This window comes from Leptinotarsa decemlineata, unplaced genomic scaffold (assembly GCF_025532065.1).
Source record: "Leptinotarsa decemlineata unplaced genomic scaffold, Ldec_3_MD MMD2_tig00000882_RagTag_RagTag, whole genome shotgun sequence".
Lineage (NCBI taxonomy): Eukaryota > Metazoa > Arthropoda > Insecta > Coleoptera > Chrysomelidae > Leptinotarsa > Leptinotarsa decemlineata.
Genome location: NW_027412556.1, coordinates 12,326,917 through 12,345,169, shown reverse-complemented (window position 1 = coordinate 12,345,169; position 18,253 = coordinate 12,326,917). Strand labels below are relative to the sequence as shown.

The 18,253-nt window shown below is 35.2% G+C and overlaps 1 protein-coding gene across 2 annotated transcripts in view; it reads left to right on the top strand.

Annotated features, from left to right (window-relative positions):
* Nucleotides 1-18,253, top strand: part of LOC111514866 (adenylate cyclase type 6) — a 426,206-nt gene that overhangs the window by 223,306 nt on the left and 184,647 nt on the right. For both annotated transcript variants that reach the window (XM_074175026.1, XM_074175025.1), the window contains one exon: nucleotides 12,476-12,724. In XM_074175026.1, the coding sequence (XP_074031127.1) occupies nucleotides 12,476-12,724 (249 nt within the window). The remainder of the gene's footprint in view (nucleotides 1-12,475; nucleotides 12,725-18,253) is intronic.

The window sequence follows — 18,253 nt, the reverse complement described above, 5'->3', positions numbered from 1 at the left end:
GTAACGCTTAAACACTTATTAGCACTATTATTTTCACCAATTGTTATTACAACACGTCGATTGCTGACTAACTTAACTGAAAAACGTACAATTCACGCTGTATAATTCACAAACCAATGATACGCTCATGGCTGCAAGTACATTAGTGAGGACTGCAACGATGAGATGGAAGTAACGGTAAAGTGACAAAGACAGAAATATCGTTGCGTACAGCGTTGCCACTAGTTGTAATAAATATCTAACACTATACAGAAAATAATGAATTTTAACTGATCAGTAATCAGGAAATGTATAAGTATTACTCATTACAAGCTCATTACTGATTTTTGTCATAAATAATACCTTCTAATCGTACTAGTATTGTGTATTATCTATAATTTGCCACAACCTACAACTCTACTGGTTAGTATATTTTGATTCTGCTATAAACTGGTAACGTAAAATAGATATGACAACGCGCTTTACTCTCAATCATTATTGGTTTTACTATAGTAATACAGTAATTGAGGGCAGAGTAAACATATGCATAATAGTAACTTTTAAGAATTTCAATAGACACAAAATTACGCAGATTCCATATAACGAAACAATGTGTCGCTAATTTCTTCAGTATGAAATCAACATGATGATTCCAATTGAGTTGGGAATCAATAAAAACTCCTAAAAATTTTTTATAGTTTACCTGTTCAATACTTTTAATTCAGACCTAACCAATACACTACAATCAGTTTCCTGAATTGTAAAGAGAATGGTGTTGGTTTTAAGATTATTTAGAGTCAAGCCACTCTTAGGACAATAATTTTGCATGTTGGATACAGCATCATTTGCTCTTACTGATAATGTTTCACATTCAGATCCACTGACAGTAAAAAATGTGTCATCAGCAAATAGTATAGAGCACTGTGGATGATTAATTTTTGAAAGGTCATTAACAAATAAAATAAACACTGTAGGCCCCAAAACACTACCTTGGGGCACACCTGTAACAACGTTTCGAGATTCAGAGAAAAATGACCCAGTCTGAAGCCTAACTTCAACAGCCTGTATACGACCAGTTCAAAAGGTTTCAATCCATTTCAGACTTGGACCACGGCCGCCCATGTCAAACAGTTTATCAAGAAGAAGACCATGTTGTATGGTATCAAACGCTCGTGTCAAGTCGAAAAGAACACTAAGTGATTTTTCACCCTTGTCGAAGTTTGATAATACATGATTATGTAGAGAAAGGATGGCATCCTGGGTTGACAAGCCCACTTGAAACCCATATTGGTTGTCAGATACGATATTGTATTTATTTAAAAAGGACACAAGTCTGTTTTGATATTATTCTTCAAATATTTTCGAAAATGGAGATAGTAAAGCAATACCTCTGTAGTTCGTGTATGTTGGTTCGATATGGCAATGCGTTGGTAGCTGCTTATCTCACAAAATAATCACAACGAAGATTCCGAATCACTTGTATAAAAAATCCTTTCAAACCGATGTTCATACAATGAATACTCGATCTGATAGTCATTCAAGTCCACCAACGTGTACCGTGTACAACGGTATACCAAAAGAAATCTAAAATATGAACGTGATTAGTTTCAAGAACAACCATAAGATTTTTTGTGGAAGTAATAAACCAAATAATATATTTTAGATTCATAAGTTGCCAAGAGTCCCTGTTACTGTTTTATAAATCTTCTGTATTCTACGCATATTCCATAATGCTGCGCTTGTGTGAGGTAAAATGGTAGAACAATTCGGTAGTTTTGAAAAACTGATTTGAACTTCGCCTTTGATGTCAGTCCTAGGTTTAGAATTAATTTTCCAAATGTAAAAAATCTATATGTATCCTAGATTGACCAGAATACTAATATATTATTATTATTTGAACATTGAGTTATCTCGTTGGCGAACATCGATGTTTCGAAATAAGATGCTTGTCTCATCACCTGTTCACCACCAACTTGGATATATGAAGATGGAGAAGTAAAAAGCCAGAAATCTTCCTTTCCCAAAAATAATCTGTCCTGTTATTCAATAATGAAACTGAATGAGAATTTCAGAAAATCGTTTTCTAAAAATAAAAACGCTAACGCAGTTTACAGATTAAATAATAATTTGAACAAGTTTATAGTAATACATAATATTAAAAAACTGTGGAGGCTAGATCAGTAATGCAGAGGACTTTCTCAATAAGAATACCAATTCAACCTCTGCAAATCATCATTTGGGATAGAAGCATAGATTCAAGATTGGCGATAACTTGCTCAAGGACCAAACAATTCTTCTCTGTATATATTTTTTAATAACGCAACTCAAACTCGAATGAAAGTTTTATTGAAGATTGGTAGGATAACTACCGCACCATATAAATACCTTGTTTCTTTTACAATGACGGAGAATGTTTAAAAATGTTCCCTTCTCGATGGGCAAGCTGGTGTGACTCTATGACAAATAAAATGGAGACATATATGTTACGCTACCCGTGCGTAGCCGGGTCATATCGCTAGTTATTTCATATTTAAAGTAGTACTGAACAAATTCTCATGATTACACATGTTTCAATTAATTTGAATCTTGCATCGGCTTCTCACTGTTTCTGTTAGTTTAATTGGTAGACTCATACAGTGTCTGAATATTGAACTTGAATATATAATCACATTTCGTGACTTCACGTAAACATTTAATCTTTGTATCAAAAGAACCACTATACTTTATTAGAAAAAAAATACAAGTTATGATATTCTGAAACAATTAAAATTAATTGGCGCTCCGGGGCGAATTGATTGATTCCGGTAGCGCATTTGCTTTTTCAGCTGCAGGAAAATTCGGAAAAACCTGCAGCAACATATCATCGGAAGAACTCGATCTTCCAGTAAAATGTAGGCTTCAATAAATTCTAGATATTGCCAGAATATTTAGTGATACGACTATCGTCAAACACAAACCAGTCCGTTTCCTCTTTGACCAAAGCTCAATAGTAACCAGAGTCAACGCCAGAACCACAGTGAACAATGACTGCATGAAGATTATAATAGTGGTTTGCTAGATTGAAGTGTTCATTTATTTCGAACCTTCGTAAGAGTTTGGTGCTTCCGTCAGAGGTTGAGTCATGTTTGAAGATCGTCAGTGTTATTATTAACACTGTCTCAGCTATACTTGTTGTCTCATAATAGTCAGTTAGTTTGGCGCATATTTGGCAATACAGTTGATCATCATCCGTTAACAGTTTTATTTTTAGGTGATTCAACAATAAGTTTCGCATGGACTGGTTATCAGTCATATTTGGAAACGCCAGTTGAAGTTCTAGAAAGTCACATACTTTTTGCTACCTCTTGAACATGTACTACAATGTAAACTATTGAGGATTTTTCTAGCAAAAGATCTACAAACACAAGCCGAGATAGACTGTATGGAATCACTCACTCCAGAGCGGTCAAGAATATTGATTCCTGCTATTTTTCTTCTCACGAAGAGTATTCAACAAGAACTCCAAGAATTCGGAGCAATCCTCTTGTCCTAACGAGTATCTAGTGAACTTCAAAGACTCTAAAAAATCGGTTGGTAGGAAAGATGATACATTCTGACGAAACTGCAGTTGCATGGATGGGTGTTTGAGATTAGTGAAAAAGTGACTTTTACATTTCGAAAAAATCATCACAACTTCTTCTTTTCAACTGCGACTCCCATTGAAGCCCTTGTTTGGATCATTGCAGTCAATGACATTGACTTCTGATTCAGTGAAACATAAATTAGTTTCGTAATAACTCCAAAGTGAATCACTCAATTTCTCAACAGTCTTCATAGCATTTTGTACCTTTTCTGTCCACTTTCAAATCAATTTTTCTGTTTTGAAAACAATTTCTTGTTTCAAATGAAATTGCAAGACGATCTGCTGAAGTTTTCACCAATCTAGCTCTTGATAGACCTAACTATCTTCCTACTGGGTTCGAGAGAAACCTAAAACGCTCATCCAAGATAACTGTAATTAGACAGTTTATTCAATTAGCACCAATGATGAGACACATGTCAGATCGATACAGTAATCTCTAGTATTGGATTACAAAAGCCACGTTTTTGGATTATGGTTTCATGCACCATAAAAGTTCGTCGAATGAGATATTTCGTCTGATTCTGCATAGTGAGTATAGATCAGTTTAATTAGTCATATCATCTTTTCTGTTGTAGTTTTCTGTATGTTTATGGATGTCTATGTCTTCCCGTACAAGCCGACTGTGGTATCCATGATCGGGTCTCAAATCCTCAACAACCTAGCATCAAGTTCACCATGGAGACTGAATAGGAACAACGAATAGCTTTTTTAGATGTACTTGTCGAAAGGTGTGGCACACGACTGACAAATAAAGCGATTTATTTTCAACAGGAGTACCCAGTTACAGGAAATGCTTTTATAACAAAGTATATCTGAAATAAATATTAAAAATAATGGAATATAGAAATGTATAAAAGTAAATGCTGAAAGAAAGTATATATAAAATATTCGTATACGTAGAATTTCAAAAAGTTACAAATTATGCAATGTAGCAGTACTGACACAAATGTTATTTATAGTATTATTAAAAGTGAGTGTGAATACATGATACCATGTATAGAGTCGAAATGAAGTCGATTTCATTGAAGCAACTGTACATAAAATTCAATGGTGATCGTAGCATAACATTTGTGTTGCTTCGCAATAGAATTTGAGATTGTGTCGACCTTTACTTCTTGGTACTGATAAATTGATCTCGGGTAAAGGAACCGTACTGTCAATATTGTTGATTAGTAATTTATGCAAGAATTTTATATCAAGGATAACTCTTCTATTTTCCAAAGATGTCATATCAAATCGTGTCAATAAAGCGTTATGATCGATGCCTCTCGTGGGGTATTGTCCTTCAACTTTTAGACATAAGTATTTTGGGAACTTCCTTCGCTCGCTCTCAAGTGATGTTTTTTGGTAGTCGTAAACTGGATTCCATAACACAAAGCCATACTCTAACTTAGATCTGGCATATATAGCAATTTTAAGGTGGCAATACTTTTGAAGTTTTCGCCATTTCTGTAGATGAATCCAAGCATCCTATTTGCATCAGCTGTCATATTCCTCATATGTGTTGTAAATATTAATTTACTGTCGTATGTACGCAGTTGATTGTAGTATTGTTGATTGAATAATCGTACATTGATGTTCGCTTTTTTGTTGTAAATGATATTATTTTACATTTGGATACGTTCAGTTGTAGACGATTATTATTACACCAAAGTTTGATTACATCTAATCCATGTTGTACACGTTGGAAGTCGGTAATGCCGTCGATTTTATAATATAGTTTCAGGTCGTCTGCAAGTAATAGACTAGGAATATTCAAAAAGATGTTGCCAAGTCATTAATGAAAAAAGGAAATGAAAGAGGTCCAAGATTAGAACCTTGTGGTACCCCAGATGTAACTTCGTACTGAGCCGATTTGAAAGATTCATATTCGAAGAATTGTTTTCTGTTAACAAGATATGATTCAATTAGAGTGAGCAGTTGGTTAGAGAGTCCCAATTTTGTCAATTTGCTGAGAAGAACATAATGGTCTATTTGAAAAGGCTTTTTGAAGGCTTTTTGAAAATATAAATTAACAACATCGACTTGTTTTTGCGTCTCCAGATACGTACAGAGATATTGATTTGAACTTGCAAGATTTGTCATACACGATCTTTGTTGTACGAAACCATGCTGAGTAGGAGAAATAATATTTTGCACACATATCTCGAAGAGTTTAAAAAAGTTACATAAAATAGAAATTGCCCTGTAGTTTGTGATATCGCTAGAGTCGCGTTTTTTAATATCTGACAAATTCGAGCCATTTTCGACTGCTCAGAGAAGGCACAAGTTGATACAATTAAGTTGAATATGCCTATTAGAGGTGTAGAGAGAACGTCGATACAGTCCTTTATCACAAGAGTAGGAACTGACACATAAAGTATACCGAAAACCAACACATACGGGCAGATATATGCACTTTCAAACCACCATCCAAGTCAAAAGCGGGATATTATCAACACCCTGACGGAACGTGCCCTTAGACCTTCAAGAAGACCTTTAAGAAGACCTTTAAGAAGAATTGGAGTATCTTCAAGTGGCTTTATATCGAATGAGTACAGTGTAACCGAGATCAACAAGGCCATGAAACTGAAGACTTCCACAAGTCAAAATAGGAAGGAAACTCAAACAACGGTTGCACGTGAATATCTACCGTACATCACCAGGCAAATACAACAAAGCCTGAGATCTGTGAAAGACAAAAGATATCCAGCATTAGCTGCGGGGGTATATCGTATAACATGCAACTGCAGAAAAGTTTATATCGGTACCAACAAAAGATCTATATAGGTATAAGGCTGAAAGAACATCGAAGAAACTGTATATTAGGTCAAATAGAAAAATCAGCGGTAGTGGAACACGCGCTTGGTGAAGGAGATCAGACGATACTGTTTGAAGATGTGAAACTACTTGCCCCCGATCATGAATACCACAGTCGGCTTGTACGGTATCATTAACTAGCCCATCCTTCATATGTCAAAATATTAGATAACAAAAATGACTCCGTATATATTCCCTGTTTTTATTATTCGTCCAGTAGTTTCCCCACACATGTATCTCTATTCTGTATCAGTTATTCGAACTCTTTGGAGAATTCCATCGGATCCCCACAAAGACCTTTCATAGCATTTTAGAGCTAGAAAATATCTTGAGAGCCTTCTTCGGGTTGACGAGATGAGGGTCCCGAAACTTTTTTGTCTGCGAGCTTCAAAGGTATTCGCTTTTGTATGCATTCGTCTGTCTGAGACGCTCGTTGGAAAATTCTGGAGTTACTGAAAGCTCTTATCTAGTTACATCCATTAAGTTGATAAGTATTTAAGTGACGGATGATAACGTTGGAGAATTTATAAGCGAACTCTTTTGTCGACTCCATAATACAATTGGAAGTTGTTTCAGAATGGTACTGACGCGACAGTTGGAATATGAACAATTGACAAATTATAGGATTGTTCCAGAAAAGCTGGGTAGAAAGAGACTGGTAGTAGATTTTCAACTTCTGAAACTTCTGAACTGATCAAGACAGAAAATATAAACTACAGTATAATGATTATTACTTCTTACGTTCTGGCGAATACCAAAAAATGTTTCACTAGAGTACCAATGAGTGTAGAAACATGAAAACGAAATTTTTAAACAGAGGTGAACTGCGCGCAGACTCACGATACACAGATTATGTAAATGAATAGAAATAGCCTGTACTTGATGAAATCCATATTAAAACTAACCAATACAGTTTATTGTGTGATTTTCACTATAAAGGGTTTTACAAAATCCGCGACACGTGTTTCGCTATACAATAGCTTCCTCAAGTAAGTTTACGCTTGAGGAAGCTCGATCTCATGTTTTAGGTGGAAATTTCGACCACCCTGTAAATTATTTTCGAAAATTCGATTGACCTGTTCATGACTTGATGATTAAGGTGTGATATAATTTGGCATTCCGAGGTTAGTCAGTTAGGGTCAAAACGATGAGTACAAATTCAATTTGATTAATTCACATTGTATCACTTTTTTTCGTATCTCCTCAATTTAATCGCATCTTCACGTTAGTTACTGTCCTTCAATTAATCACTTAGGAATCGTGGAATAATACTATTGATACTATGGATTTACTATATTGATTTACTATATTTACTGTATTGATAATATATAACTGTAATTAGTTTTTGTACAAAAAACAAGCCTCAGGTATCATTCAACAAAAATATACTGACAAAGATACTGACACGTTCATGATTGAATCTCGTAACACAAATGGGGGGTGCTTCTGATAGGTGGGGGTACTTTTTGGATGTTCATTCGTTGCGAGTCTTTCAAAAATCGACGTTTCGCCATCATCTCAGATGACATTATCTACTGGTTTCTCATTTTCATTCATTCGTAGTTCACATTTACATACAAATTTCAGAATGAATCGATGACAAGATAAAATAATGATAATAACAAATATATAACATATATAACAAATGTGTTTTACATTAATTCAACATAATTGCTGACCTGAAAGGCGAAGTTCAGTAGCCCACTACCTATAACATTGTCCTTGATAAAAAACTCACCTGAAACGCTCACTTGAAAATCCAGACTGTCCCTATGGACATGTCGAGAATTTGTGGTAAAACTTGGGGTTTGGGTTCCGAACAAATCCACTGGATGTATGTGATGATTATCAGACCAATGCTCACTTATGGGGAAATTGCCTGGTGGCAGAAGGCTTTACAGAAAACGGCTCAGGTAAAGTCCTCTGGCTAACAGAGACAGTAGTGCCATCAGTACCACACCGTCAGCGGCCATTGAGATCCTTCTACAACTACCTCCACTCCACATGTTTCTGGAGAGGAGGCAATCTAATGCAGAGTACCCTAGACTGCTGGTTGAAACTGGTCATTCTGCGAATGACCTCTGACATTATGCGTCCAACTGTCAAGTATGAACTGCCTAATACAGTAGTTTTCCCGAGTAGAGAGGATTGGATCCTTCGAGAGAAGGAAATTTCAGGAGCAGATAGTTGTTAGTTCACATATGGATCAAAAATACCTTCCGGTTCTGGTGCAGGTGTTTTCAGTTACAGACAGAGATATCAACCTGCCTAGGGACATATGCGACTGTATTTCTGAGCTATTGAATTGTGTGCCAGGAGATTGGAAGAATCCAACCTCACTCACAAGTCAATAAAAATATTCTCGGACAGTCATGCAGCTTTGGAAGCTCGTGGCTCGAGCTCGAGCAACGTCTCAGTTGGTAGAAAATTGCCAAAAACGATTCTTTTTGATAAAAAAAAAACTCAACAGATTGAGACTGGTCTGGATTCCTGACCATATTGGTCTGGAAGGCAATGAGGCTGCTGAGTTTCTTGTAAAGAAGGGTGCTGCAAGCAGCTTCATCGGACCAGAACCCGTCACTGGCATCGCTTTAGGTTCTGCCAAACAAACATTGAACACCTGGATGGCAAGAAGATATATGGACTTCTGGCAGAATCTTTCAGGATTGGCTCACTCCAAGGCGTTCATTCTCCCTACGAAGATTGAAACCAAACATGTGCTGGACTACAGTAGGGATGAACTACGATGTCTTCCTTACAGGTCACTGTCGTCTGAATCATCATTTATTCATTCACCAATAAAGGGTTTACAAACAGATTAACAAATCCAAAAGAGAACCATCTTTATCATTTTAGTTCAAGTGTAGTATTACATCGAAGAATAACATAATTCTTATAAGAGTGACAGAGACTACAGAAATGATCACAACTTATCAATGCGTTTGAAATAGTCTAAAGAGATTTCAAAATATTGAATATCATTTGCAAATTTCATTAAAGGTTTTAAGCATTCTATGAAGTGGTGAATTTTGAGCAGCATTTGTCCTTGTGCAAGTTAACTTAAAGAATTCTGTACGCCTCAACGTTCTACCCTGAACATTGAACTCGATTTTGGAATAAAGCTCTGGGCAGTGGACTGATCCTTTCATCAACTTGAAAATCATGATAAGATCCGTAACAGTTCTTCTATCCTTCATAGGCATAATATTGTATTGGCGCATACTGGGACTGTAATCGCTATTAGCAATTGAAAATTTTAATTTGTGACTAATGTAGCGAATGAATTTGTTTTGGACTCTCTCAATACGATCTATGTTTGTCTGGTACTGAGGATTCCAAACAATCGATGCAAAGCAGAGCCTACTATGTACAAATGCATAATATACATTGAGAAGAGGTTTTGCCGTTCTGAAATATTGACAGTTTCTTTTGAGGAATCCAATAATACTATTACATTTATTGACGGTTTTTTCTATATGTGAATTAAGTGACAACTTCGAGTCCATAATTATTCCCAAGTCTTCAACTTCTGAAACTGATTTCAGTTCGTGATTTTCAAAGTAATAATTATTTCTGATTATATTTTTGTTTCTGGAGGATGAGACTGACATGCATTTTCGTGGATTGAGAAACAAATCATTATCATCACAGAATGTTTTGAGCCGCTTCAAGTCCTCCTGAATTTCCCCGCTGTCATATGAATCCTTTACTGTGTGATAGATTTCCAAGTCATCGGTATATAGTAAAAATTTACACTTATTGAAGCAATTAGAGATTTCGTTGATGTATATAATGAAGAATAAAGGACCCAAATGGCTGCCTTGAGGAAATCCGGAGGAAAACGTGAAGGGGAGTGACGTAAATCCATTTATGGCCACTATTTGTGACATGTTATTCAAATAAGACCATATCCATCTCAATAAAAAGTCATTCACACCGACTTCAGCAAATCTCTTTAATAAAGTTTTGTGACTAATCTTATCAAAGGCCTTACTGAAGTCGGTGTATACAACATCAACCTGAACTTGTTTATCCATCGAGCTTAACAAAAAATCGATGAATCCTATTAAATCAGTTTCTATCGATCTATGGGGAAAGAAACCATGCTGTTCACTGGTTATGATGTCCTTGACCGTATCAAGGATGTTATTATGTATTATTTTTTCAAAAGGTTTGCCAAATACACATAATTTACTGTTCGGCCTATAATTCTTTACATTGTGTCTGTCGCCGCTTTTGTAGATTGGTGCGATATGCGAAATTTTCCATTTAGCAGGAAAAATTCCACTCTGCAATGATTTATTGAAATATATAGTAGAGGCGAGACAAGGTTGTTCTTGCACTGCTTAACAAAAGAAACGGGTATATCATCAGGACCTCCACATTTTTTTTATATCTAACGAGTGAATAGCTGTCAGTGAGGTATATTCATTTATTTCGACGGATTCGACTGGGGAGATGAGGAAAGTTGGAACAAATATGTCAATAGGTTGGATGAAGTTGTTTTTGAAATTTTTAGCGAAAAGGTTACAAATTGTGTCCCCGGTATCTGCAGTTTCATTGGCAAGATATAACGAGCTTGGGATACAATTTTTTCTCAAAGTTTTTATGAATTTCCAAAACATTTTCGAGTTCCTATTGATTTCATCTTCCATATTTTTAGAATACTCTAGAAATTCATGTCGAATGAGTTCTTTGGAACGCGCTCGCAGGTTTTTGAATTCCAGATAGTCGATTTGGTTTTTGTATATTTTAAATGTTTTGCGTACTCGGTTTTTTTTCAATATGATTTGAATAGTTTCACGTTTGAAATATAGAGGAAACCCACTTTTTGTTCTGGTTTTGTTTGACAATTAGATCATAGATTGTCTAGTAGAACTCATTCAGACACGTGTCAACGTCCTTTCCAGAAAATACTTCAGCCCAGTTCTTTCCACTGAGTTCAATGTTCAGAGCATCGTAGTTGGCTTCGGAGAAATTACGGTATACATTGTGTTTGGAGATCAATTTATGGAATTGTTTTTCCTTTAGTAGAATTTCAACTGCATTTAATATTATATCTATAGATTTATCTACATATTGTACGTGATTTTGATTGCAAAAAATAATATCTAATGTACTATTATTATTGTTAGTAACAATATTATATTGTAATAGTTCTAATGATAGAAGGGTGTCAATTAGTTCAGAATACCTCCTTTCGACATTTTTAGGTTCAAGATGAGACTCGTTATTCACTTGGTTCCATTCAATAGTGGAAAGATTGAAATCGCCTAAGATAAGTACATTGTTTTTAGATAATGTTGGTTCGTTTTTATGCAATTGGTTGATAAAAGAGTTATATGCTAAACTGTTACCTGGGGGAAGATAAACACAACAGATATAAAGTTTTTTTCCATTTTCTTCTTGAATGGATATCCATAGGACCTCGGCATCAGACTGAAAATATGGATGATGATTGAATCGTAGCGTTGCGGTCACTACAATCATTATGCATGTAGATACTCTTAATGTCGGAAGAGAGTGTGTGTCGCCTTTGTTTGGAAAATGATGAAACAGCAGAGCATATACATGGCTTCGTCAAGAAGCCGGGTTCATTTAGTCGAGTTTGAATAGGTGTGAGCCACAATAAACCCCTGCGGGTTGCGGTGGAGGAAAGAATAGACCTATTCGTAACCTAACCTAACGTATAACCTAGTGAGAGGTCCTGCTCTACCACTTACTTTTCTACTTCACTATTATTAGATACTTGTGAGATCCGTAATCACACTAACTTAACCTGCCTTATCCTCACTTAACCTACAAGCCCCTCCTAGTTTACATTCATTTAGAAGACCTAACACCAAAGTAACTGAATGTCAATATATTTATTTGTTTGCTCCAAGAGAATTTGATTAGTAAACGTTGTGCGTTATCTTCAACATGTACTTCGTTTCAGAAATTGACAGCAGTTTGTTCATTCACAAAGGTGAACAACCTGTTAGCATACTAATCATTCAATATACTTTTTGCAACCTCGTATGTTCTTTATTCTTCATGTCAAGACAACCCTCACCTATAAATTATTCATTGCAGGACTCGGGAACCCTTCGCAAAGGTTGCACTAGGAAATGGACAAGCTTGAAACAAAATCCGAAGTTCGGCACGGAGTTGTTGAGTGAAACAGGTACGAGCACATCTCTTTCGACCCCCTCTTCGACAGCGAACACGAGCCCCATGCCAGCTAACAGTGGCGGCGGTGAGGGGGCGAGGAAGAGCAACTGGCAGGTTATCGAACATTTCGGGTCGAAAGATAAGGGTAGCTTGTCGTCTAGTCTCATTGCGGTAAGTTTATCTATGTGAGTTTCAGTTATTTCGTAATCATTTGAAGACAATGACACAGATTTTATTTTTATAATAATAATGAGAAATATAACAATGAAAAGAAGTAATGCTGTTGGTATGGAATTCGGAATAGACAAATGAACAACGATTTATTTCAACACAAACCAATGCGGAGACTACAAAGAGGATATGCAGCTCATAGAGAACACCATTCTACACTATATGGACACCGAAGAACATATTTTGTTTTGAGTGCAACAACGCCACTTACAAGAAGTAAATTCACCGAAGAATTTCCTCCGTTTGTATCCCAGATCATTCGTTCCTCGATTATAGTTCCCCCGACAACAGGAAGGCTACGAACTTTCGAGTTTGGATGGTTCTTGTTGCAGCCTATGAAGTAAGCAAGATTCAATTGAAGAATTCAAATAATAAAACTTCCTAGTTATCAAAAAGGTCATTTTCCTTCGTGTTCTTTGATACATTTTGAAACATTTCTAATATTCTAATTAATATTAGCATTCCTCACATTACTCGATTACGTAAGTATGTAGGTACTCATCTATAGCAGATCTAGCTTTAGTTACTACTCAATATAGTTTTGTCAACACATACCTATATTTAAGTCATTTTTGAAAGCTGAAACTTGATTTTTGGTACATGCGTAGACCTTCATGAGCCGCACTTTTCGCAATACTCAGTCCGAGCGACAGCCTCAAACCCAGCCTACTGAGTTTCCGCAAAAAGAGCAAATTCTCAATATTTTGTTTCGCGTTGGAGAAACCGAAATGAGTTATTTAAAAAGTCCCTTAGAAATCGATTTTGGTCATATATTAATTCAGAATATTGGAATATATTAATAACGCTCTTCGAATCATCCTTGACATTTCTACAGCCCATAAGCTCAACCTCAATTTTAATGAATCTACCATAATGATGTTTGGACCTAAGAGCGCACAAACTCCACTTTCAAGTCCGCATCGAAAATAAAATACTTCCCTTCGTGACCGAGATAAAACATTTCGGATTGTGGTTTGATCCAGAACTTGTCAGCTATTTGAACCAATTTTCTCGAAACGTTCTCATACAGCTGTTTTCAGTCATAGGACTTGCTTTAAGATAATCGGATGCTCTTCGACTACAGAGTATTCAGAAAAGCTGTCTACGTTTCTCGTTTGGTGTCCGGAGATATGACCATATATCAAACATTATAATCAACTCACCTATGAGTTTCGATCTCATACAATTGCAAACTCAAAAAATAAATACGAAAGACTCACTTAACTGTCTAGCCTCTTTTCCGTCCCCGACCTTGGCAATACAAAAAGAAAAGTTCTACAACGGTTGTATTAACTGATTTCCTAATCTTGTCATCACTATTGACTCAACTTTTTTGTTATTGTTATTCAATAATTGCTATTTCCAGGTTTAGTTGAAAAACAGCCTGCAACGGCTAAATTTTCAACAGCTTTCCCAGGACGAAATGCGTTAACGCGCTGCAAAACCAAAAATGCACGGCGCGCAGTCGGAGAGTAGGCAGAGTTAAAAAAAATTATTATATATATATATGTGTGTATATATATATATATATATATATATATATATATATATATATATATATATATATATATGTATGAATTCTAGAAGAGACATAGAAGGACTCAGTATAATCTATACTTACCTACTTCACTTAGACAATCAAAACAGATGCACCAACCATCCTGCTACCAACCCAATATAATAAAAGTCAATCTGCACATCATAATGATTGGAACTATCAGTCAATAAACCTCTTTCAAACTCTTTTAACTAATCAAAAAATAAAATAACATTCAACCATTCATCTATCAATTTCAATATCTGCTGTAAATGACAAGACAACTGTTCACTCTTCGAAGATGTTAACCAAAACAAAATTCTATTCAATTTATTTTTGTAAATTCATCACAAATTTCAATTGCACTTTATTCCTGTCTGATGATAAACTTAGTCACTTTTGCATTCCATACCACAGACATGGATCTTTCCTCCTTTTCCAATATTTTAGAAAATATTTTTGACAAGACAATTGACAGTTGACTTGGACATGTCCCTTTCACAAAATGTATAAAAAAATTTCAAAAATTTTATTTTACAACAATCTAATGTTATTAGTGCCATCCACATTTTATTATAATGTTCTCAGTTTTAACCAGTGATCCAGTATCATGAGTGTTCATGAATCATCGCATTTTCAAAGTGTTTTAAGAAAACAATTCTTCTCATGCTTGCTTCATATACATAACCTCAACTTTCGTTAGTAATGTACAACAAATTTTGACAATTGTTAATTTTCATCTTATCATCTAGAGTTCCTGAAGAAGAGTCAATAAAGTCTCGAAAGCTTGAACAGAAAAAGAGTTCTCATTTTTCTCTGTCTCCGACTGCACACCCGTTTCAACCCCCGTGCTATTTCTTAACTTAACTTAATATATATATATATATATATATATATATATAATATATATATATATATATATATATATATATATATATATACATATATAAAATAAAGGAAAAATAATAAAATGTAAAAAAAATTCTAGGGGCGCCACCAGTTTATTTTCGCAGGTTCAAACAGGGGAACCTTCAGTTCTTTTGGATTTCGTCCTGTACTATACTCTGAAAACTTGGATATAAGTACAATTATGCTCATTTGGTTTGGAAAGACTATGATGATTTGTCGGGAGAGACAGATAGCAAGCTTCACCTTGAACCACTTATTTATTAAGAAAAAGAAAAAAAGGATATATGTTTGGATGACAAAAAATAGGTATATTAATATTATTGTAAGTACACTAAAATTCTTTAAGGTTTTAATTTATGAGTGAGTTGAGTGAAGAAGTTTAATTACTAATAGAAACGAGTAAATACTGATTTCAACATTGTATCATACTCGAGATTACTTCTGAGTTTACCACATATGAAATTCCTATCAGTCAAAATAGGGTTAGTGATGTAGCTATAAAAAAAAAATATTTATATATACATATATATACTCAACGTGCGCACGTGAAGCTTACACTTTAAGGCTAATTCGTAATGAGTGGTAAGATGTCGTATAGTTGAATATGGAGAATTATATAATAGATATAGATGTAAGTATCATAAATACACATGTTTTCTCTAGAGTCACAAACAAATATCATGCATCTTATCTGTCACATAATTCAGGATTCAGGTTCAGATGTAACTTGGCAATCGGCGAGTGAACAGCATTACTGCACTCTCCAATCCAACTGCACAAAAGGTATTTCATTCAAATTCATCGAGGTACATCAGAATTGTGTCACGGATTCAACTGACTGAGACTGGCTCAAGACTAAGAGTAAGAGTACAATCTTAGAGTGAGACCCTTGAGTAAGACACTCTTTTGATGAGGGTCTACGATCATATATGAAATTCGGCAGCTTCTCGATTTTGTTGCAAAGTGCTGCGATTTTGCAGGAACAAGCAGCGAATATAAATCCCTCTCAAGGTACTAGTTTTCAACCAAATGTCACGAATACGTTTATAACGTATCCACACATGAAAACTAGTGTAACATAAGATTCAGCAAAGAAAAATCCCAAAACTTGGATGAAAAAAAATCACTTCGAATTCTTCGTGAACCGTTCGCTACTTTTTCAACTTATTCTATCGTCCAAACTTCGAGAACCCGTTTTGTTTTTTTTTAATCCCCTGGCATTTTTTAACACTTTTTGTGGAGTGCGTAGAATGTTTTGCTTGCCGAACTTCCTACAATCATTAAATGTAAGTAGACAACCACAAATTAATTCTGTTCAATGGCTAGTACAGGGTGTTCCTGAATAGCCATGCTCATTTTGTTGTAACGCTAAACTAGCCGTTACAAGCCTTGGCTGGTACTTCGCCTATTCGGGTTTATACTGAAAGTTGTTTTCTTCTCTTTGTCTGGCTCAATTGTCCTGTATACGGTGAATGAAGAGGTATTATTCTTATTTGTGGGGTCACTCAGAATTGAGATAATAATCTAAAAAAAGAAATCATGATCTAACACCACACAGTGTTTCTGGACTAGCCATGGGTCGATTAACTAGTTCTAAGCTCAACAAAGCAAACCTGAGTAATGAAACACCATGATATCTCCCCTCACTAAGAGCACCGTATAGAAGTAAACACAAGTAAATTCACTCCCGTCGGCCTCTTTGATGTTTAGAGTAGATATTTTATTTTTTGCTGGCATGTGGCGGGGCAGGAAGGTGTAGGGTGAGAGCTAACGTGCACCTCTGCACGAGGTTCGATCAAAAAATATGTGACCATGATCTGACTTCATCATTGCTACGATGAGCTCAAAGTAAATATCTCATATGATTGTGAACTGTTTAGAAATTGATGACAAATAAGACAAGGTGGTAAAATAAACGTATATTTTGTAAAGTAAGATTATACAATTTAGGTTAAAAAGTTATGCTAAACTATTCTGAACGTTTTTCAGAATGTTGAGTTTTTCATTTTTTTTTTACATTTATTTTCAAAATTTCATTATCAAATTTCAAAGTATAATAAATTCTTACCCTTGTGAAAAGAGAAACTGAATAATCCAAAGGAAAATTAATTGAATAGAATTGGCCGATACTTGATGAAAATCCATATTTAAACTAATGAATACAGTTCATTGTATGATTTTCACTATAAAGGGTTTTACGAAAACCGCGACACGTGTTTCGCTATACAATAGCTTTCTCAAGCATAAACTAAAAGTTACTTACATTTAGTTATATTTCAAATTTCTATATTGGCAAATTTTAAAGTATAATGAATTCTTACACTTGTGAAAGGGAAAAATAAACAATCCTAAGGAAAAGTATCACAAGGGTGACAAATGTTGACTTTTGAAAACATTGTTTTGAGCTGGTTATCTATGCAATCATATGCCACATAAATTATAGAAATGATAAGGAAATTCTGTCTCTAGATGAATGATACTTTGTGAAAATGAATCTGGAGGCATATATAAATTTTCAAACTATTTGGCTTCTGTATCACTGTATGCCTTGAAATAACTAACATTCTAAATAACATTCAGTGTGATACTAGCCGCCGTGACATAATTTGTACATAATTTACATGAATGTTTTCCTAAACATTTTCCCAAAAGATATCACAATTATAGCCCAAGCTGTTGCCATCGAGAATGGCTAGAGTTCTATAATCATTTGTCTTTACTCTCAAACGTTTATAGGGATTTTTTGAAACTTCCACAAGAATATTCACTCTATCGATGTCAGCATCTGTAATATCAGATAGAATCTCACTAGTATCTCCTAGACAGTTAGTTCCTTCTGCGTGTGTGAAATACTGAAGAGTAAATGTGTTTCTGAAAGCTCTGGTGACTTGAACAGGAGTTGGGTTTCTGGCATTTCCACAAGTACTTCTCTGTTGACCAAAATAAGAGGCATCTATGGTATCGCCAAAAAATTCCATCCACGAATATAAAAAATGAAAGTGGATCCTAAGGCAGTCCGCTGC